The sequence below is a fragment of the Monomorium pharaonis genome, chromosome 4 (assembly GCF_013373865.1).
Source record: "Monomorium pharaonis isolate MP-MQ-018 chromosome 4, ASM1337386v2, whole genome shotgun sequence".
Classification (NCBI taxonomy): domain Eukaryota; kingdom Metazoa; phylum Arthropoda; class Insecta; order Hymenoptera; family Formicidae; genus Monomorium; species Monomorium pharaonis.
Window position 1 is genome coordinate 24,968,273 of NC_050470.1, and position 15,196 is coordinate 24,983,468.

General features: G+C 33.0%; 1 protein-coding gene across 10 annotated transcripts in view; it reads left to right on the top strand.

Moving 5' to 3' along the window:
* The first annotated feature begins 6,479 nt into the window (after positions 1-6,479).
* The window catches only part of LOC105835772 (growth hormone secretagogue receptor type 1), a 40,788-nt gene continuing 32,071 nt past the window's right edge, over positions 6,480-15,196 (top strand). For 2 of the 10 annotated variants that reach the window (XM_036285144.1, XM_036285154.1), the window contains exons 1-3: positions 6,488-8,673; positions 8,801-8,916; positions 9,046-9,208. In XM_036285144.1, the coding sequence (XP_036141037.1) occupies positions 8,574-8,673; positions 8,801-8,916; positions 9,046-9,208 (379 nt within the window). In that variant the 5' untranslated portion in view covers positions 6,488-8,573. Of the gene's footprint in view, positions 8,674-8,800; positions 8,917-9,045; positions 9,209-15,196 lie in introns of all 10 variants that reach the window. The other 8 variants (XM_036285153.1, XM_036285150.1, XM_036285152.1 and 5 more) reach the window with 8 other exon arrangements.

The following is a 15,196-nucleotide window of genomic DNA, read 5'->3' on the forward strand; positions in this document are numbered from 1 at the left end:
TCTTTGATATAGATTATAGATGATCGCACGGACAACCGTACTATGCGAAACAGACACATTCCGCTATTGAATCGTAATTCTTTCAACTAGTCATACAAACGATTCGCAAACCGATCTTTGCACTTCAAAGGCAAATAAGAAAAAGCGCGGAAGGATATATTTGCGTCTGCGCTGGCCATTACTTACGTTGGCACAGGACCAACAATAACAGTGGCGGACTTTTAAAAGCTAGAGACGCGGGGCTTCCTCGTATCTCAAACATCCCCATACTGTCCAGTTGTAGGTTGGTGCAGACACAGCCTGCAATCTTTATCCATCTCTATCTACACGTCCGTCGGATGTTCGATAAATCCTCTGACGAATTCTCGACTAACAGTTTCACGCTGAACTTCGTAGGTATTGTTATAGGGAGAAAAAGGGCCGAGAGAGTGAACATGATGGAAAACTTACTTATCCCACTCTTGTATTTCCAGCAAACTCCACTTTACTCTCATATTACATTTGGGTTTAGGAGGGTTTTAACCGGTGTCAATATTACGTCAGAATCACTGCAGCAGGGTCGAATGACATATAATTTAGATTCCTTGGACAATGTAAACTAGGTCAGTGCGATGATTTCTAATGAGATTAATAATTGTTATTTCTAATGAACAATTTTTCCGATGACAAACATTTTATGATTTTATAACTGCTAAAAATTGTCGTTGAAAATACATTGTGCTATTTTTCTATGATAAAACTTATTTATCTCAATTTAACTTACGCATATTTTAAAATTTTTACTTTACTGACATATTTCGAATTTATTTCCATTTTCTAAACTTATTGCTAACAAAGATATAGCTAAATTGGATTTTTTAAATTTATTCTATTGAATATTTGGAACGGAGTTAACATTTTCTAATAGAGTGATGCCAATATAGAAAATTGCGTATAAATATACATGGAATACATATTACATATTATTGCTAATATAATTATTTTTTATAATTTATCTTTCTTATTTCTTCTTCTTTTTCTTTCATTCATCACTGCAAGCGATGATTTGATTCGATTGCGAGACATTACGTACGCCGATAAATTATAGTTACTAGTTTTGGCTCCGATCCGTCCAATATTTACTTTATGATTTCTTTGTGCCATCACGTGTTCCATGACACATTTGAAATATGAATATACATTGGCCCGTAGACAGTTAGATTCAGGACAAGTGCATGCAATCGCAAAAATGAGCGAAAAATGGATACGTATATTAGTATAATCAAGAACGGAATGTTTATTCGAGAAAGAAAAATTAAGAAATGCAATGTTATGTAATGTCTGACTGCAAAAATAGAACAAATAAAGTTGACTTAAAAATATTTAATGGAAGTAATAAAAGATGTGGTTACTAGATTTAGAAACTCTGTGATTCTAGAACAGGAATTATAACTCTGAGATAGGCACGCGAATAAGCCACATTCATTGCGGTTTGCGCGTCTAGCTAACATTCTTTTTACACACATCGGTGAATGATCATGCATAAAATCTAGTGTCAGTACCGTCGTGCCGTAATTCTTTTGTGAGACTTCTGATTTCGGACGCGACATCGCGGTGCCTCTACGACGCGCGACGTAACGTTAACGCTGACAAATGCCCGCGCGAAAGTTTATCCGTAATCGACCGGAAACGTGAAGACTGGCCTAGATTTCGTGGCGTAAACTGTCCAGAAAAAAAAAATTTGCAAGTAAATGTCTCTTGATTGTCGATAGTTTTGTTATTAATTCATCCAAAGTTTTAGTTTTTTGTATCTTAAGCTTTATATTTGTTTGACCTTTTAGTTAAGTAGAAATAAACCATTGATAATTTGCATACAACTTTACGCATTGTATTTATATATCTCTCAAATTTAAAACGGATCTTACAGGCTTATTTTTGTCCTGAACTCTCCGTGTACAACGTTTTATGATTGTACGTTACAATGTTAAACGAGGTTAATGGATAAACCGTTGAATTACGCTCGCTGTCATTCATTATAACCGTCGCGCCGACATTTTCCTTTGCTTAGCATAATCGGGTCGCTTTGCGAGCTTTGTTGTTGCTTCTCTAGCCGTCGGCGCACTTGGCTCGCATGCGGGTAGAAAAATTTTCGCGTCGTTTAGCAAGAACGACATGCAACGGATCTTCAGCCGTGGAAGCGCCACGGTTGGAGAGATCGGAGTATTGCATGCGCGTGACCCAATATGGAGAAATTGAGTCTCTCTCTCTCCCCCTCCCCCCCCGTTACACCTACGTATTATTCATCGACCATTCAAGTGGCAATGTTAAGATTGATTGACTAAGCGATCGGCATAAGTAGAATACTGCATTCTTCGCGAATAAACACACGATTGTTCGATCTCCTATCCCGCGTTGTTACCTGCGAAATCCAAAATTTATTGCGAGAACAATGTATGTTTTCTCTGTTTATTTAGAGATTACATTAAACATAATGAAATGAATGAAACTTTTAATGGATTATTGATGAGAGCTCTTCACTGTTAATTTGCGTTATCATTATTTTACGTCGATTAATACAAAATAAATAATAAGTCGGAACAGTACTCGCATTACAATTGCAGTGCAATCCTGTTTTGTTGATCGGTTCCCAATTTGGAAAGCGCTTTATAGAGTGTTACAGTTAAAATATTAAATAAACGTGACGTAAAACCCAGTGATTGACAGCTTGATTGAAGTGATGTCATATGACCACGTTTTTAATCAAGCACAGATATTCACTGATTATAAGTATTTCAACAATATACAAGTATACGTATATAGATCAAGCCTCTGTACACTTCCACTATATAAAAATAAAACTGGAAATTGACAGCTCAGTATTGAAAGAAATAGTATCTCTCTTTCAATATATTTTTTATTCTATCTAACAAAAATGTGTATTACAAGATAAGAAAAGTAAGAAAAATAAAATATATTAACATTTTTCACGCATAAATCACTTCGTGAGATAAAGCACAAATATTCCTTTTATAAAATTTTACTATTTTTATCAAACTGCTATAAGAAGTTAAAAAGGATTTTTATCAATAAAAGTAAAGAGAAAAACTTAAATTATTTTTATTTATTTTATATATTTAAATAGCTATATATAAAAATCTACGAGAAATTGATGTTAATTATTAATTACTAAAATATTTTTTAATCAAACTGGATGAGTGAATAAATATTCGAAATGCATGAGAAATAAATTTACTTTATTGTGAATATATTGCTGAATGGTACCAACCTGTATCGTGAGAGCCATTTTTCAGGCATCTGTGACACTTGAAACAACTATAGAAAGCTATTTAGTAAACTGCGATGACTTATCGAACGGTGAAACCCACGTGTATCATATACGCGGCAGTCTCATGGGAATTCGTAAATTGCTGGTGAAATATTGCAGAATTTCTCATATGAATTTGGCGGCGTTGATTACGCGACCTAGTTTAGTTGCGTGCGACGTCATTGACGTCTTGCCGTACGTATTGACGTATTCATAAATAAAATCTGTTAACGTTGACGTGACTGCTTATGATACACGATGCTACGACGTTGATTAGATTTCTCGTCGTGGTTGTAACATTAGATTGACAAAGACGTAACAAAAGTTTTCATAACAAAAGTTTAACGATCCAAGTAATTAAGCATAATATGATATATAAAACGTTTGTAATAATAATAATAGGTAATTCTCATGAAAACTGTGCATATAACTATAAAAATTCTTGCGTTTCTCAGAAAGAGAAACTATATATAACAGCTTTGCAAACTAGTACAAGAAATAAGAGAAGTGTCATTTCTCGGTTGAGGTAGTTCTTGGTATTTGATAAAAATTTTAGTGTAAATTTTTACAATCTTAGCTTATGTGAATTACGCGCCATATATTTGTTGGTCTTGAAACATATTTCAGACACAAAGCCGAAATAATTAATTCACAAATTAAATTTACGGGCAAAAATGTTGAGTAAAAATTTTAAAGAAACGAGAAAATAGATTTGTCCCAAAAATTCTTGATAAGAAATATTCGCGATGTATTAATATTGCAACACCAACGGACTGCATTGACAATATGCTTATTTCGAATATTCAATTTGAAGTCATATGCATATCACTATAATCTTAATTAACTTTTATAATATAAACTTTATGACATTAATTCACACGTGTGTTTATGCGGAAAAGCCGAATTTACAAGCCGAGTAGATTGTAGCGACGGTGTACGTATCGTAAATGCAAATATCTAACAGGATACCTGATTCAGTTAATTTAGGCAGATAAACTTCTTGTGTAACTACATAAACCAATTATACAACTATTATTTGCGTAAAATTTTCAATTACTACTATTATAATAGATAATTAGAAGAAATTAGATATATACGAATCAGATAAAGTATAATTTGTGCAAACGTATAACTCTAAGAATAAATGATATTATATAATTATATGACAAGTTTCCTATGATAGATTTTTACAACTAGTTTGTATAATTATATTTTTTAAAAATATTTATAAATTTATCACATAATTTTCTCTCTCAAATACTTTTTCTGAAGCAATCACAATCTTTATGATTGTGAAATGTCAATTATGAAAAATTATTATTAAAATACAAATTTTATGTCAATTTATTATGAATTCTTTATTAAATTATTTATACATAATGAATATATTTTTAATAAGTTTTTAAGATCTATTTAATCGGTATTTATTTTTAATTAAAAAGTTCTAGTTAAGAGTTTCTTAGTGAGAACATATAATTATATAAATGCAGACTTCATTAATTGATCAAAGAGATCTATGATCAAAGATACATTACATTTATTTTATATGAAGATATGTAATTACTAAAGCAATGAAGATTATAATTTTATGATGCTTTTAATTAAAAGCGTTTATAAAAATGTATGCGAGAAAGTAGTTTGCATTGAATTATATTTAAATTTTTATTGAGAAAATAAATAATTCTATTAAAATTGGAGTATGTCGGAATTTTCAAAATTGGAATTTTCTGCATTATTTTGTATCTCGTATACATAATACATATTTAATATTTCTATTAAATTACTTAAAAAATATTTTAAAGCTATTACAATTTCTTTCAATTATTTGCAGAATATTTTTTACTTTTTTATTTTATACCACATCTTTTTTAATCATTATTATAGATAACAATTTTAATGTAAGATATGATTTTTAATTTAATCAAAACCGCGTAAATAAATAAATTTTTTTTAATCAAATATTTTTGGTAATATTTTATATGTGAAAATTTAATTTACGATACAACAATGCATATAATCTATTATATGCATTGTTGTATCGTAAATACTTTGCATTATTTGTCAGAATATTTATTCTTGTATTTTAAAATTTTTTTAAATACAAAAATTGCAACGTATATGCCGACAATTTATTTTAGCATAAAATAAATCACTTTTAATAATGCGTGTCTTTGCTTCATCGCGCTTCACTTCAAAGCGAGGAGCACGAGAATGTCCCAAATCGACTACAATGCAAACTGAGAAGATTGACAGCGAGAGATTTAAATGGAATGCGCTTGGTTTCCTAATAGGGAATCGTGTTTATTGCAGCTTATTTCGTACTTCACTACACCGTTATTAACCTATATTGAGAAAGATATAATATGAGAAATTGGCAGAAAAAAGAAACAGAAATACAATGATAATACAACCAGTTGCAGTTTCAATATTTAATAAATAATTAAAATATATGCTGAAACTCAAGATTTTTCTCAAATTTAAAAATAAGAGAAGATGCACTTTTAGACATTGTATTAATAATAACAATTTTATTACTGTATCGTTGAACACTGATGATCATGAATTAAATTGTGGAAGTAACGCGTTATGTCTACTACTGCGTTTTATAATTACAAAAGTTACACGTATTTTAATACGTCGCATTTATCGCAACTGAAACCAATAACGTGCATTTTCTTCTTATCATTATCAACCATACATCCGAATGCGTTATCTTCTCTCTGTCTATAAAAATAATAAAATTTATAATGAATAAAAAATAATGATAAAATAATCATATAAATATCATATTAGGTCAATTTACACATATCCGTAATGTGCCGTGTCCGCTCAGTTCGTGATTTTCCGTCAGTGTCAGTGATGATGAATATTGGTTTTTTGATTTTAAATGGACATGTTCACACAGTCCGACACAATACCGTAAAAATCACGAACTAAATGGATACAGCACTGGTACATTACGGATATGTATAAATTACCTTTAAATGTTTGAAATATTTATTTTGATTTATTGATATTTAAAAATAGAAAGAATCGTAATTGATTTTTTTAAAAAGAAAGAGATATGATGTTCACTTATTAATTACAGACCCGCACACATAATTGTGATGAAAAAAAAATACTATGAAGGGGGAAAGAGCGCGCATGCTCCTGATGAAAGGGAGGCGCGTTTGAGAGTTGGCCGGTCGAGTTCCGTGTTCCATTCAGTTTACCGGCACTATTTGCACGGTTCGGATTCCTTCTGGGCACATGTAGCCTGGCGGGCCGATGATGACAGAAAGCGGACGAATCACGTGGCTGCAATGCCGTCGAAATTTCGGTCGGTTATCAGTGCGCATTGCAACGGAAGTCACAAGCGGGGAACGTGTCTCGTACCATCTGTGAGGGTAATTCGACGAGAACGACGATCGAGACTTTGCGCTGCGCGAAATTCAATAACGTGGATTACACGTCCGAGTGAATCTCCGATCTCGTGGATTTATTCGCGGGTTAAATTGCGAGCGACAGTTTAATGCACCGTGGTGTACAAATTGTCCGCGCGGTCGATTAAAACTAAATAAATCGTATTTAACTCTAGCAAATGTGCGAGCGGTGCGAGCGAGTATACGTGTGATCTGATTGAATCGCTTGTTAAAACAAATATTAAATCGATAATAAATTATCGGTTGCCCGTGACAGATTGAATCGGCGACTCATTAGATTTGAATTGGTCGTTATCAAGAAGCTTCTATTCTTGTAAGAAAGAGCTATTGAACAAATAAATCGAATTAAACTATATAGAAGCTTTATTAGTTAGCCGAGTAGCTCATTAAGTTTGATTCTCCTGAGACATGATTGAACCGGTTTGCGTCTCACTAATTACACACAAAGTTGATCTATATATGTGCGATTCTGTACTTCGACATCGGAATTGGCATACCTAAGTGAATTTTTGCCAAACGATGTGAAACGAAATTTTGTCAATGAAAGGAATGGCGCGCGGAATGCAGAATCGAGCTGCGGCGAATTTAATCGCGTGTGTTGATCAGTGACTTCGGTTTCGAGGTTTCAAATATGGATATTGCGCGATTAAAATGCACCTACTGATATCGGGACACGCGAAGCATCATTCTATTTGAGATTGGATGTCAGATATTTCGAAGGTACTTCGAACTCTCGAAGATTCTTCTCGCGAACCCGAGAGACGCTACAGATTGCTGCGAACGCATTCTTACTTCCGACTCGACGATTGATAGTTGATAATTTGTCGCGAGAAATTCGCGGAATTGGAATTCCATTACGTCATAAGATTTCTAAGATAACGCGAAAGAAGTAAGCAAATTTAAAGTCACAACAGTTTAATTAAACGGATTAATATACTTTTTTTTATTACATTCAATCCGATAAAAAAATTCTCGAATAAAAGTATGATCAATGCACAAGTCACGCTCTTATATTTAACGAATGTGACTATTCATTTAGTTTAGCAAACGGACGGCACAATTCTATTAAACGGATAAAGCTACGTCTCAAGTGTAAGAAAGTTAATAATGTTAATCGGCCCCGCTAGGGCATAAAACACGATTCCCTGGGGCGCGAATTCTCGTCGATGTTATAGAAGATAAACATTTCGTCCGGGGCTTTCCGCAAATTAACATTTCCACTGTCTGAGCCGTTCGTTCGATCGAAGCGGTTAAATGGAGTCTCGTTTTAAGTGAAGAAGCCAATCAGTACGTTTCGCAGGGCGAGCAATTTCTCCCGATCTCGTTGAGAACTCGTTGACGCACCATATCGAGATAATTAATGGTGAACGTACCGCGACGAGAGACCTGATGATGTCACTTAACGTTTCCGACCCGGCGAAAGTGGCGGTTATCTCAAAGCGGGCAAAAACGAGTCGAGTTCGCGTCGCGAGACGCCGAGGTGCCATCACGCACCTGCGATTCCTGATGGATTTTCTCGGGCCGCGTCCTGACACATCGCAATCCGTCGTCGTAACGCGCGTGACTCCGACGTCGCGAATTGTCGCGGCACGACGGAAAGTGTTGCCGACGTAAGATTGAAATTTCCTCCTTCGAACAACGCAAGTGATAAACCGGCGTGGCGATGCTTGTACGTGATGCTTGTAAATACGTAACTCAAACGGCAGACCCCCTCCCAGTCTATAATAAGTGAAGATACGTGGTAAGAAATAGTCTAAAAAAAGAAAAGTGAAAGAGAAAAACCGGATAAGAGAGCGAACGTACAACGAAAGAATAACAAGAGGAAGGTGCATTTCGTTCCCACACTGATGAGAAAGATGTTGACAACGATGTCTACCGTCGCTTTCGAATTGAACTCGTCTTATTACACGACGGCGATCGGCAACAGCGCGCTCGACGGATTCTCAGGTACTTCTTAGGATTATGGTTTCCTGTCGTAAAACTAAACTAGATTAATTACAAACGCTCGGGGCCACTCCTCGTGAAATGATGTCAAGAGGGTTCTCTTGAATATCTCGTAACCGCATGATTCCAGTAATCGAATCGGAGAATGCTACTTCCGCTCTGTACATGCTGCCTGCCTACATCCGAACGACTTCGATGGTAGCCTGCATAATCGTGATGATTCTGGGTATAGTTGGCAATCTGATGGTAATTTTAACTTAATTCTCTTAACGCAGTTGCCTCAATTTAGTCGCTGCTTTTATTTGTAATCCGTATTATCGATGTATCAGCTTTAAAGAGCCGGCTGCTATACCATTCGCGTATAATATCCCTCAGGTGCCGTTAGTCGTACTGCGTGGTAAGGACATGAGGAACAGCACCAACATCTTCCTGGTGAATCTGAGCGTCGCCGATCTCTGCGTGCTCGTGATCTGTACGCCCACCGTATTAATCGAAATCAACTCGGGTCCGCAAATCTGGCCGCTCGGCGAGCACATGTGTAAGTCCGAACCGACTGCGTGAAAAAGCATGACGCACTTTTTGACGTACCTATTCCTATCATCTCAGCCGCGTGCACGACCACTCGACAACATAGGCATGGCACGGTAATCTTCAGTCGACCGACTGAATCCAAAAATACCAAACGTCACATATTTCCTCAACAGACATTGATAGACCAGCGTCATCCTTTTTTCTCCTCGTAAATCTGTGCGTTTGTTAACTAACACGCACAATATTTCTGTTGCGTCATGACAATTCGAATACGTCGACCAATTCTCGCCGGAATTTCGGTTCATGGTCGTACGAACTTCAATACCGGCATCGGCAGATCATCCTTCTTTCTCCAGAGTAATATGCGCAAAAAGATCGATAAAAATACTTCATGGCAAAACTATAATTGACATGCAACTGTTTTACTAGAAAACATTTTTTTAGATACTTCTGTATTCTTCGAAATATTATGTAAAGAAATAGATTTATACAAATTTTTTTCAATTTTATTATACTGATCATAATAAGTGTGTATATTTTAATAATATATACACTTGTATTAACATGGGATAACTATCATGTGTTCTTAGGACAGTTAATAATAATATTTCTATATTACGTAAATATTAATACTCTAGTTAATATTCTAGCTGAAGAAACAATGAAATTTTAATATCACAGTAAAAACAAAACTTTGTCTCAAATTTATTGATTGAAACGTTTGTACGTTTTCTAGGAAATAGAAAAAATGTACTTTTTTGGTTGAATACTTTGAGCGTCGTCAAATGCTATCTAAAAATTAATTTATAGCTGGTACGTTAGTTTGTCTCATTGTCGTGATGGAATGATGGACGCAAGTTTTTATCTTGACGGGACGTCATTAAATCGCGGAAACGCTGCCGAATTTTTCGAATCCATCTGAATCGAATCCATCCAGAAATATCTGATCTCGTTTCACCATTATTGAACTGTCGAAAAAATGTTTTTTTTTTGTATGCCGTAAGTTGCATATCTATCAGTGCACTCGCAGGTACGGGATTAAATTGCAAACTTGACAGATCGATATTAAATCTAACTTGATATTATTCCATTTTTCTCTACTGATTACATCATTTGTTTGGGATAATGCGAGATCACTCTCAGAAAGGATTTCTGATACCAAGACAAAAAATATTCTTGATATATTTAATCTTATTATAACTTTATATAACAAAAATAAAACCAGATTTAGATTAAATCACAAATTTCTCTTCTTCTTTCTCGAATTAAATAAGATTGGCTTATTATCTTGAGACAAGAGTAATATATATATATATATATATATATATATATATATAAATTTAAGCTTATAGTATATTTTTACGTTTAGAATATATATTTTATTCTTAAGATGGTATTCTGTTCACTACCCATCGGCTACGTGGCGTGTTCTTGCGTGTTCTCATAAACAAAATGCACTATCTATTGAGTAAAGGGAACTCGCCAAGAGCGCGGAAAGAAGTAAGATTTCGCTCTTGACATATAACATACTAGATTGAAATATGTCAGTCTATAAAAGAAATCGAGAAAAATGAGAATTACAGTACATACGTTAATATGTGTTAGTGTTAGTAAGTATTAATGTAATAATGTTGACCCTTCTAGAAATATTAAAATCAAATTTTTAGATTAAGATTCTTTAGATTGGGGCCTATTCTAAAATCTAGAATATCATAAAATTGTTATACTAAATTATTCTAAGAAAATTAATAAGATAGCATCAAGAATTATTCTTGATTTAAGAACTTTTCATTTCAGAATAAAATATTCCTTCTGTAATGATAAATATGATTGGCGCTATGTCGATCCTATTTTATGGTAGATCGAAGAGCATTAGGTCCAAAAATCTTTTCTGTGATGTTGCGCAATTTTTGATGAGAACGATATGAATTATTGTATAGTATACGAAACATTCTATTAAAGTATTATCATTGCAATGACTATTTATTAACAAGTAGTGTCGTTTTTTTTTAATTTTGTATTTTTTAAAAACTTATCAATATTAACTTAAATTTATTTTTTGTATTGATATAATTTTTTAAATTTGTTTTGATTATATTTAAATAATAATTTGATTTTTTACATGTCCAAGTTGTGGAAACATTTTTCTTTATTGGTTTTATATGCATTTAATAACTTACATTAAAGGAACGAATTAAATTTTACCACAATTTTTAAATATTTTAATATATCTATTTTTGATTAATATATTTTATTTTTAATAGTTTTTTAAATCATTAATCGTTATAAAGAATTTTATAGAGAATATAATCAATTTGGTCGGTTTAATATTGACAATGAAATTATTTCCGAATAATTAATGTGTTGTTCGTGTATTGAACGAAATTGGTTTACTTATATAGCATTAGTTTCTAGTAATCTATATTGTAGGGACATAAGAACATAAGGAAGGGGGAGATAAAAAGGGAGATTTAGAAATCTTTCTGAGCATCACATGGTTGATGATACTACCCAACTTTCACGAGCTTAGTACGAAAAGACGTGAAAATATCCGAGACAAAAATGCCACGGACAAAAATAGTTTTGGACTTTCTTATATCTCACCATGTAAAGAATCGCGAACAACTGTGACGTATTATGCACGTGTACCGTTGAAATCGCAATTACTACATTATTAAAATTTACTTCTTGATTATTGCTAATTTGTTCTTTACGAAAATAACGTCTTATTATCATTTCCTGCTGCGTTTATTGAAACAGTGGCAATTTTTTCAATGGTTATTACTAAGAATATTAGTACTAATTGATAATAGTATTAGTAATAATTGATACTATAACAATTATTGGATTAAAACCTCGCACTCTATAATTCCAGCAATTTCGTGTAATAGTTTCTCAAAATGTTTTTATGAAATAAAATTTGATTAAAATACAATAATTTAAATACAATTTTTTAAGAAAATAAACATTATAAGTTTAATATTTTTTTCTTACAAAAGAACATTATTTTACAACATTATTTTATTTTAAATAAATTAATTAAATTTGCTTTCTTCTTCCATAATTTTTTTTGTAAAAAAATAAAGACTGAGTGTTTTTAAAGTTATTAAATGAAATATGATGTTATTTATATCTGTTTGTGGTTAACAAACAAAAATTTGAAACAACAATTACAAGGTTAATAACTATTAATATAGTAAAACTATTATCATTCCTTTTTATTTATTCGAAATAACGACAAGATAATGACTTAGTTTTACGTTTTCTTAAAATATTGCTCTTTCTTTTATATCGTAGTTACTGAAGGTGTTTTAAGAAGTAATTAATACTTTTGTTTTATTACGTTCAGCAAATTAGTTAATTATCGAAAGTGAAAAAGAAAAAAAATATATTTTTACAATTGACAAAAAGTACAATTTGATATGAGGAAATTATTGTATAGTTAAATTTATTATTTGACGATCAAACACTTGATATAAAAACATCAAAACTGCGAATGCAAATTATTGATCGATTAATAATATTATTATTATTTTCCAAATTGACAATAATATCCAATCATTGCCAATTGTCTGCACACAAGTGACACGTTTCATTTACACGCCAGATAAATTCCCCTTCGAATTTGCGCTACCAACCGGGCGAATCTCGAGATCCGTACTCGTAAACCATTGGTACCATATGGCGTTGCAGGGGCGAGAGATTCTTCCGGCTTACAATTCCTTACGAGCGACTACCTATATATCCACTCCCCGGTCTTCTTTGCTCGAACGGAAGAATGCAAGAAAGGCGAAACGCAAAGACGACAGGAGGATCGTGGTTGAATCAACCGGCGAATAGCGAGAACATCGTGAGGGGTCTCTATGGGCTATATGAGATGCGTTTACCGTGGAGGGTCGCGCGAGGGTGGTCCAGATGGGGTGTGGTGCGAAAGGAGGGGTAGCATTTAGGCGCGTCTGGGTTTTATGAAGCGCATACGGCGACGCGCGTCTTAAGTCGATGTCCTCCTCCTCTTTTTCCTTGACACCGGCATACCGTCTCTCGCCTGACATTCCTTCGAAACACTGCCCGCTTCTCACGGTCGAGGCCGCGTAGCGTTTATTGCGACGTAAAACGTCTCATGGCGGTATGATCAGAACAAAGTATTTCACTTAGAAAGTGAAAAGTTTCCTTGCACTCGCGCGGTGATAAATCAGTCTGGCTCGCGCACGTCGCGATTGCGTCTACGGAATTCTAATTAAATTCTTCGACTCTTTTTCTAGGTCTAGTACACGTAATTCTATACGGTATCGCGTTAATTTTTAAAGCGTATTGTGACCTTCTTATAAAAGCGTTGTTACTTTAGTTATTACTTTCGTTAGAACAGCAATTTATTAGTGGTTGTTGAAAAATCGACTCTAATTGTCACAACAATTGTTTGTCGTAAAGCATTTAAATAATAACGCGTGTAATATTTTCCTTTATTCTTTCGAGGAAAAGGCTAATAATGATGCACAAAATGTAAATTAACAAACGTCACATAAAAAAGAAGAAGACAGAGTATAAAAAACAAAAAATCGATATTTTTATATAAATTTGACATTTGACTGTTGTTTACTTGCTATTAGTTATTTATTTGATTTCACAGCAAAGTTTTACATTCATGCATTCTTTACTCTTTTGTAGATTTCAGTATTTATTTGTTATACTATTTCTCTTTATTTATTGATTTAAAATATGTTTTTTTGACGACACTAAGAATAATAAACCACACAAAAGATAAACAATTTTTTATTTATTTTATAGTTTTTATTTTAAAGTAAAGTGAGAAAAAAAGTACATACAGGAAACAAATAACATTTTTTTATTTCTTAGTTTAATACGTTTTTTTAACTCTTATTGTTTATGATTTTTGTAATTTTGCATAAATAATCTTCACGACGAATGTAAAGCTTTTCCTCTATTTTATCATTAAAACAAATACTTCAGCAGTACAATCTATTTTTGTCCCTTTTATGTCATTGTTTCGCTATAATGATTCTTTTTTGAAACACTGAAAGTGTTTCACTCAAGATTGTGGCTTGATTCTCTCTTGATACAATTTCACCAGGCATTGCCTCCAGCAGAAGATCAACATGCGCAATATTTGTTTTGCTACTATTGCAAGTTATTCTTTTCTATTCTTTCTATTCTTGACATTCTGTATTGCATCGTGAGCTTTAGCTTACGAGTCAAACCTGTATCTATGAATTTTTCATTCGAGAAAGAAAGTTTAATGTCGTCCGAAAATACAGTCGACATCCAGTTTTAGATTGCTTTCATAAGTTATAAATGTTGAGATACTGCTTACCTTTCACTCTTGTTTTTCCAAAAAAGTGAATCGTATTTTTTAAAAATATAATCAATTTTATTTATAATGAATAGATAAAATTGCCTAAGAGTACATTAAATTTGACATTAAATATTTATTACTTTTTATTGTTTATTTTTTATAATGAAAAATTTTGAAGCTAAACGATTCAGTGATTAGTAAAGTAAACAGAAATCAATATAAATGTCAGTGTATATAAATAATGCATAGGAATACTATGCAAAAGGAATAAAAAGTAATCTGATTAGATAGGAATAACAATTTAAGAGTACAAAATCTAAAATTAATTTGTGGTCAGAGACTGTTTGTGTGAAAATGATCTATGATTATATTTCGATCTATGAATAGTACTCCGTTAAAGTGTTGACTCTCATCATTAGTGTCGAATAAAAACAAACACAGCAGATGTTACCGACTAGATGTCTACGATGAGAAACTCGATCTGTCCGGAATATTTGATATAAAACAGATTTTAGTGTCATCATTTGGTGAATGCAACATGTTGCGTGTTAGCGGTTATCATTAGAGTAAAATATGCATGAGAAAAGACAAACGATAAATTAACAAACGTTTCAACTATATGAAGATAAATTTATGCACGAACATGATGAATCTGAATTTGAGCAAGACGAATTTGAAATCTAA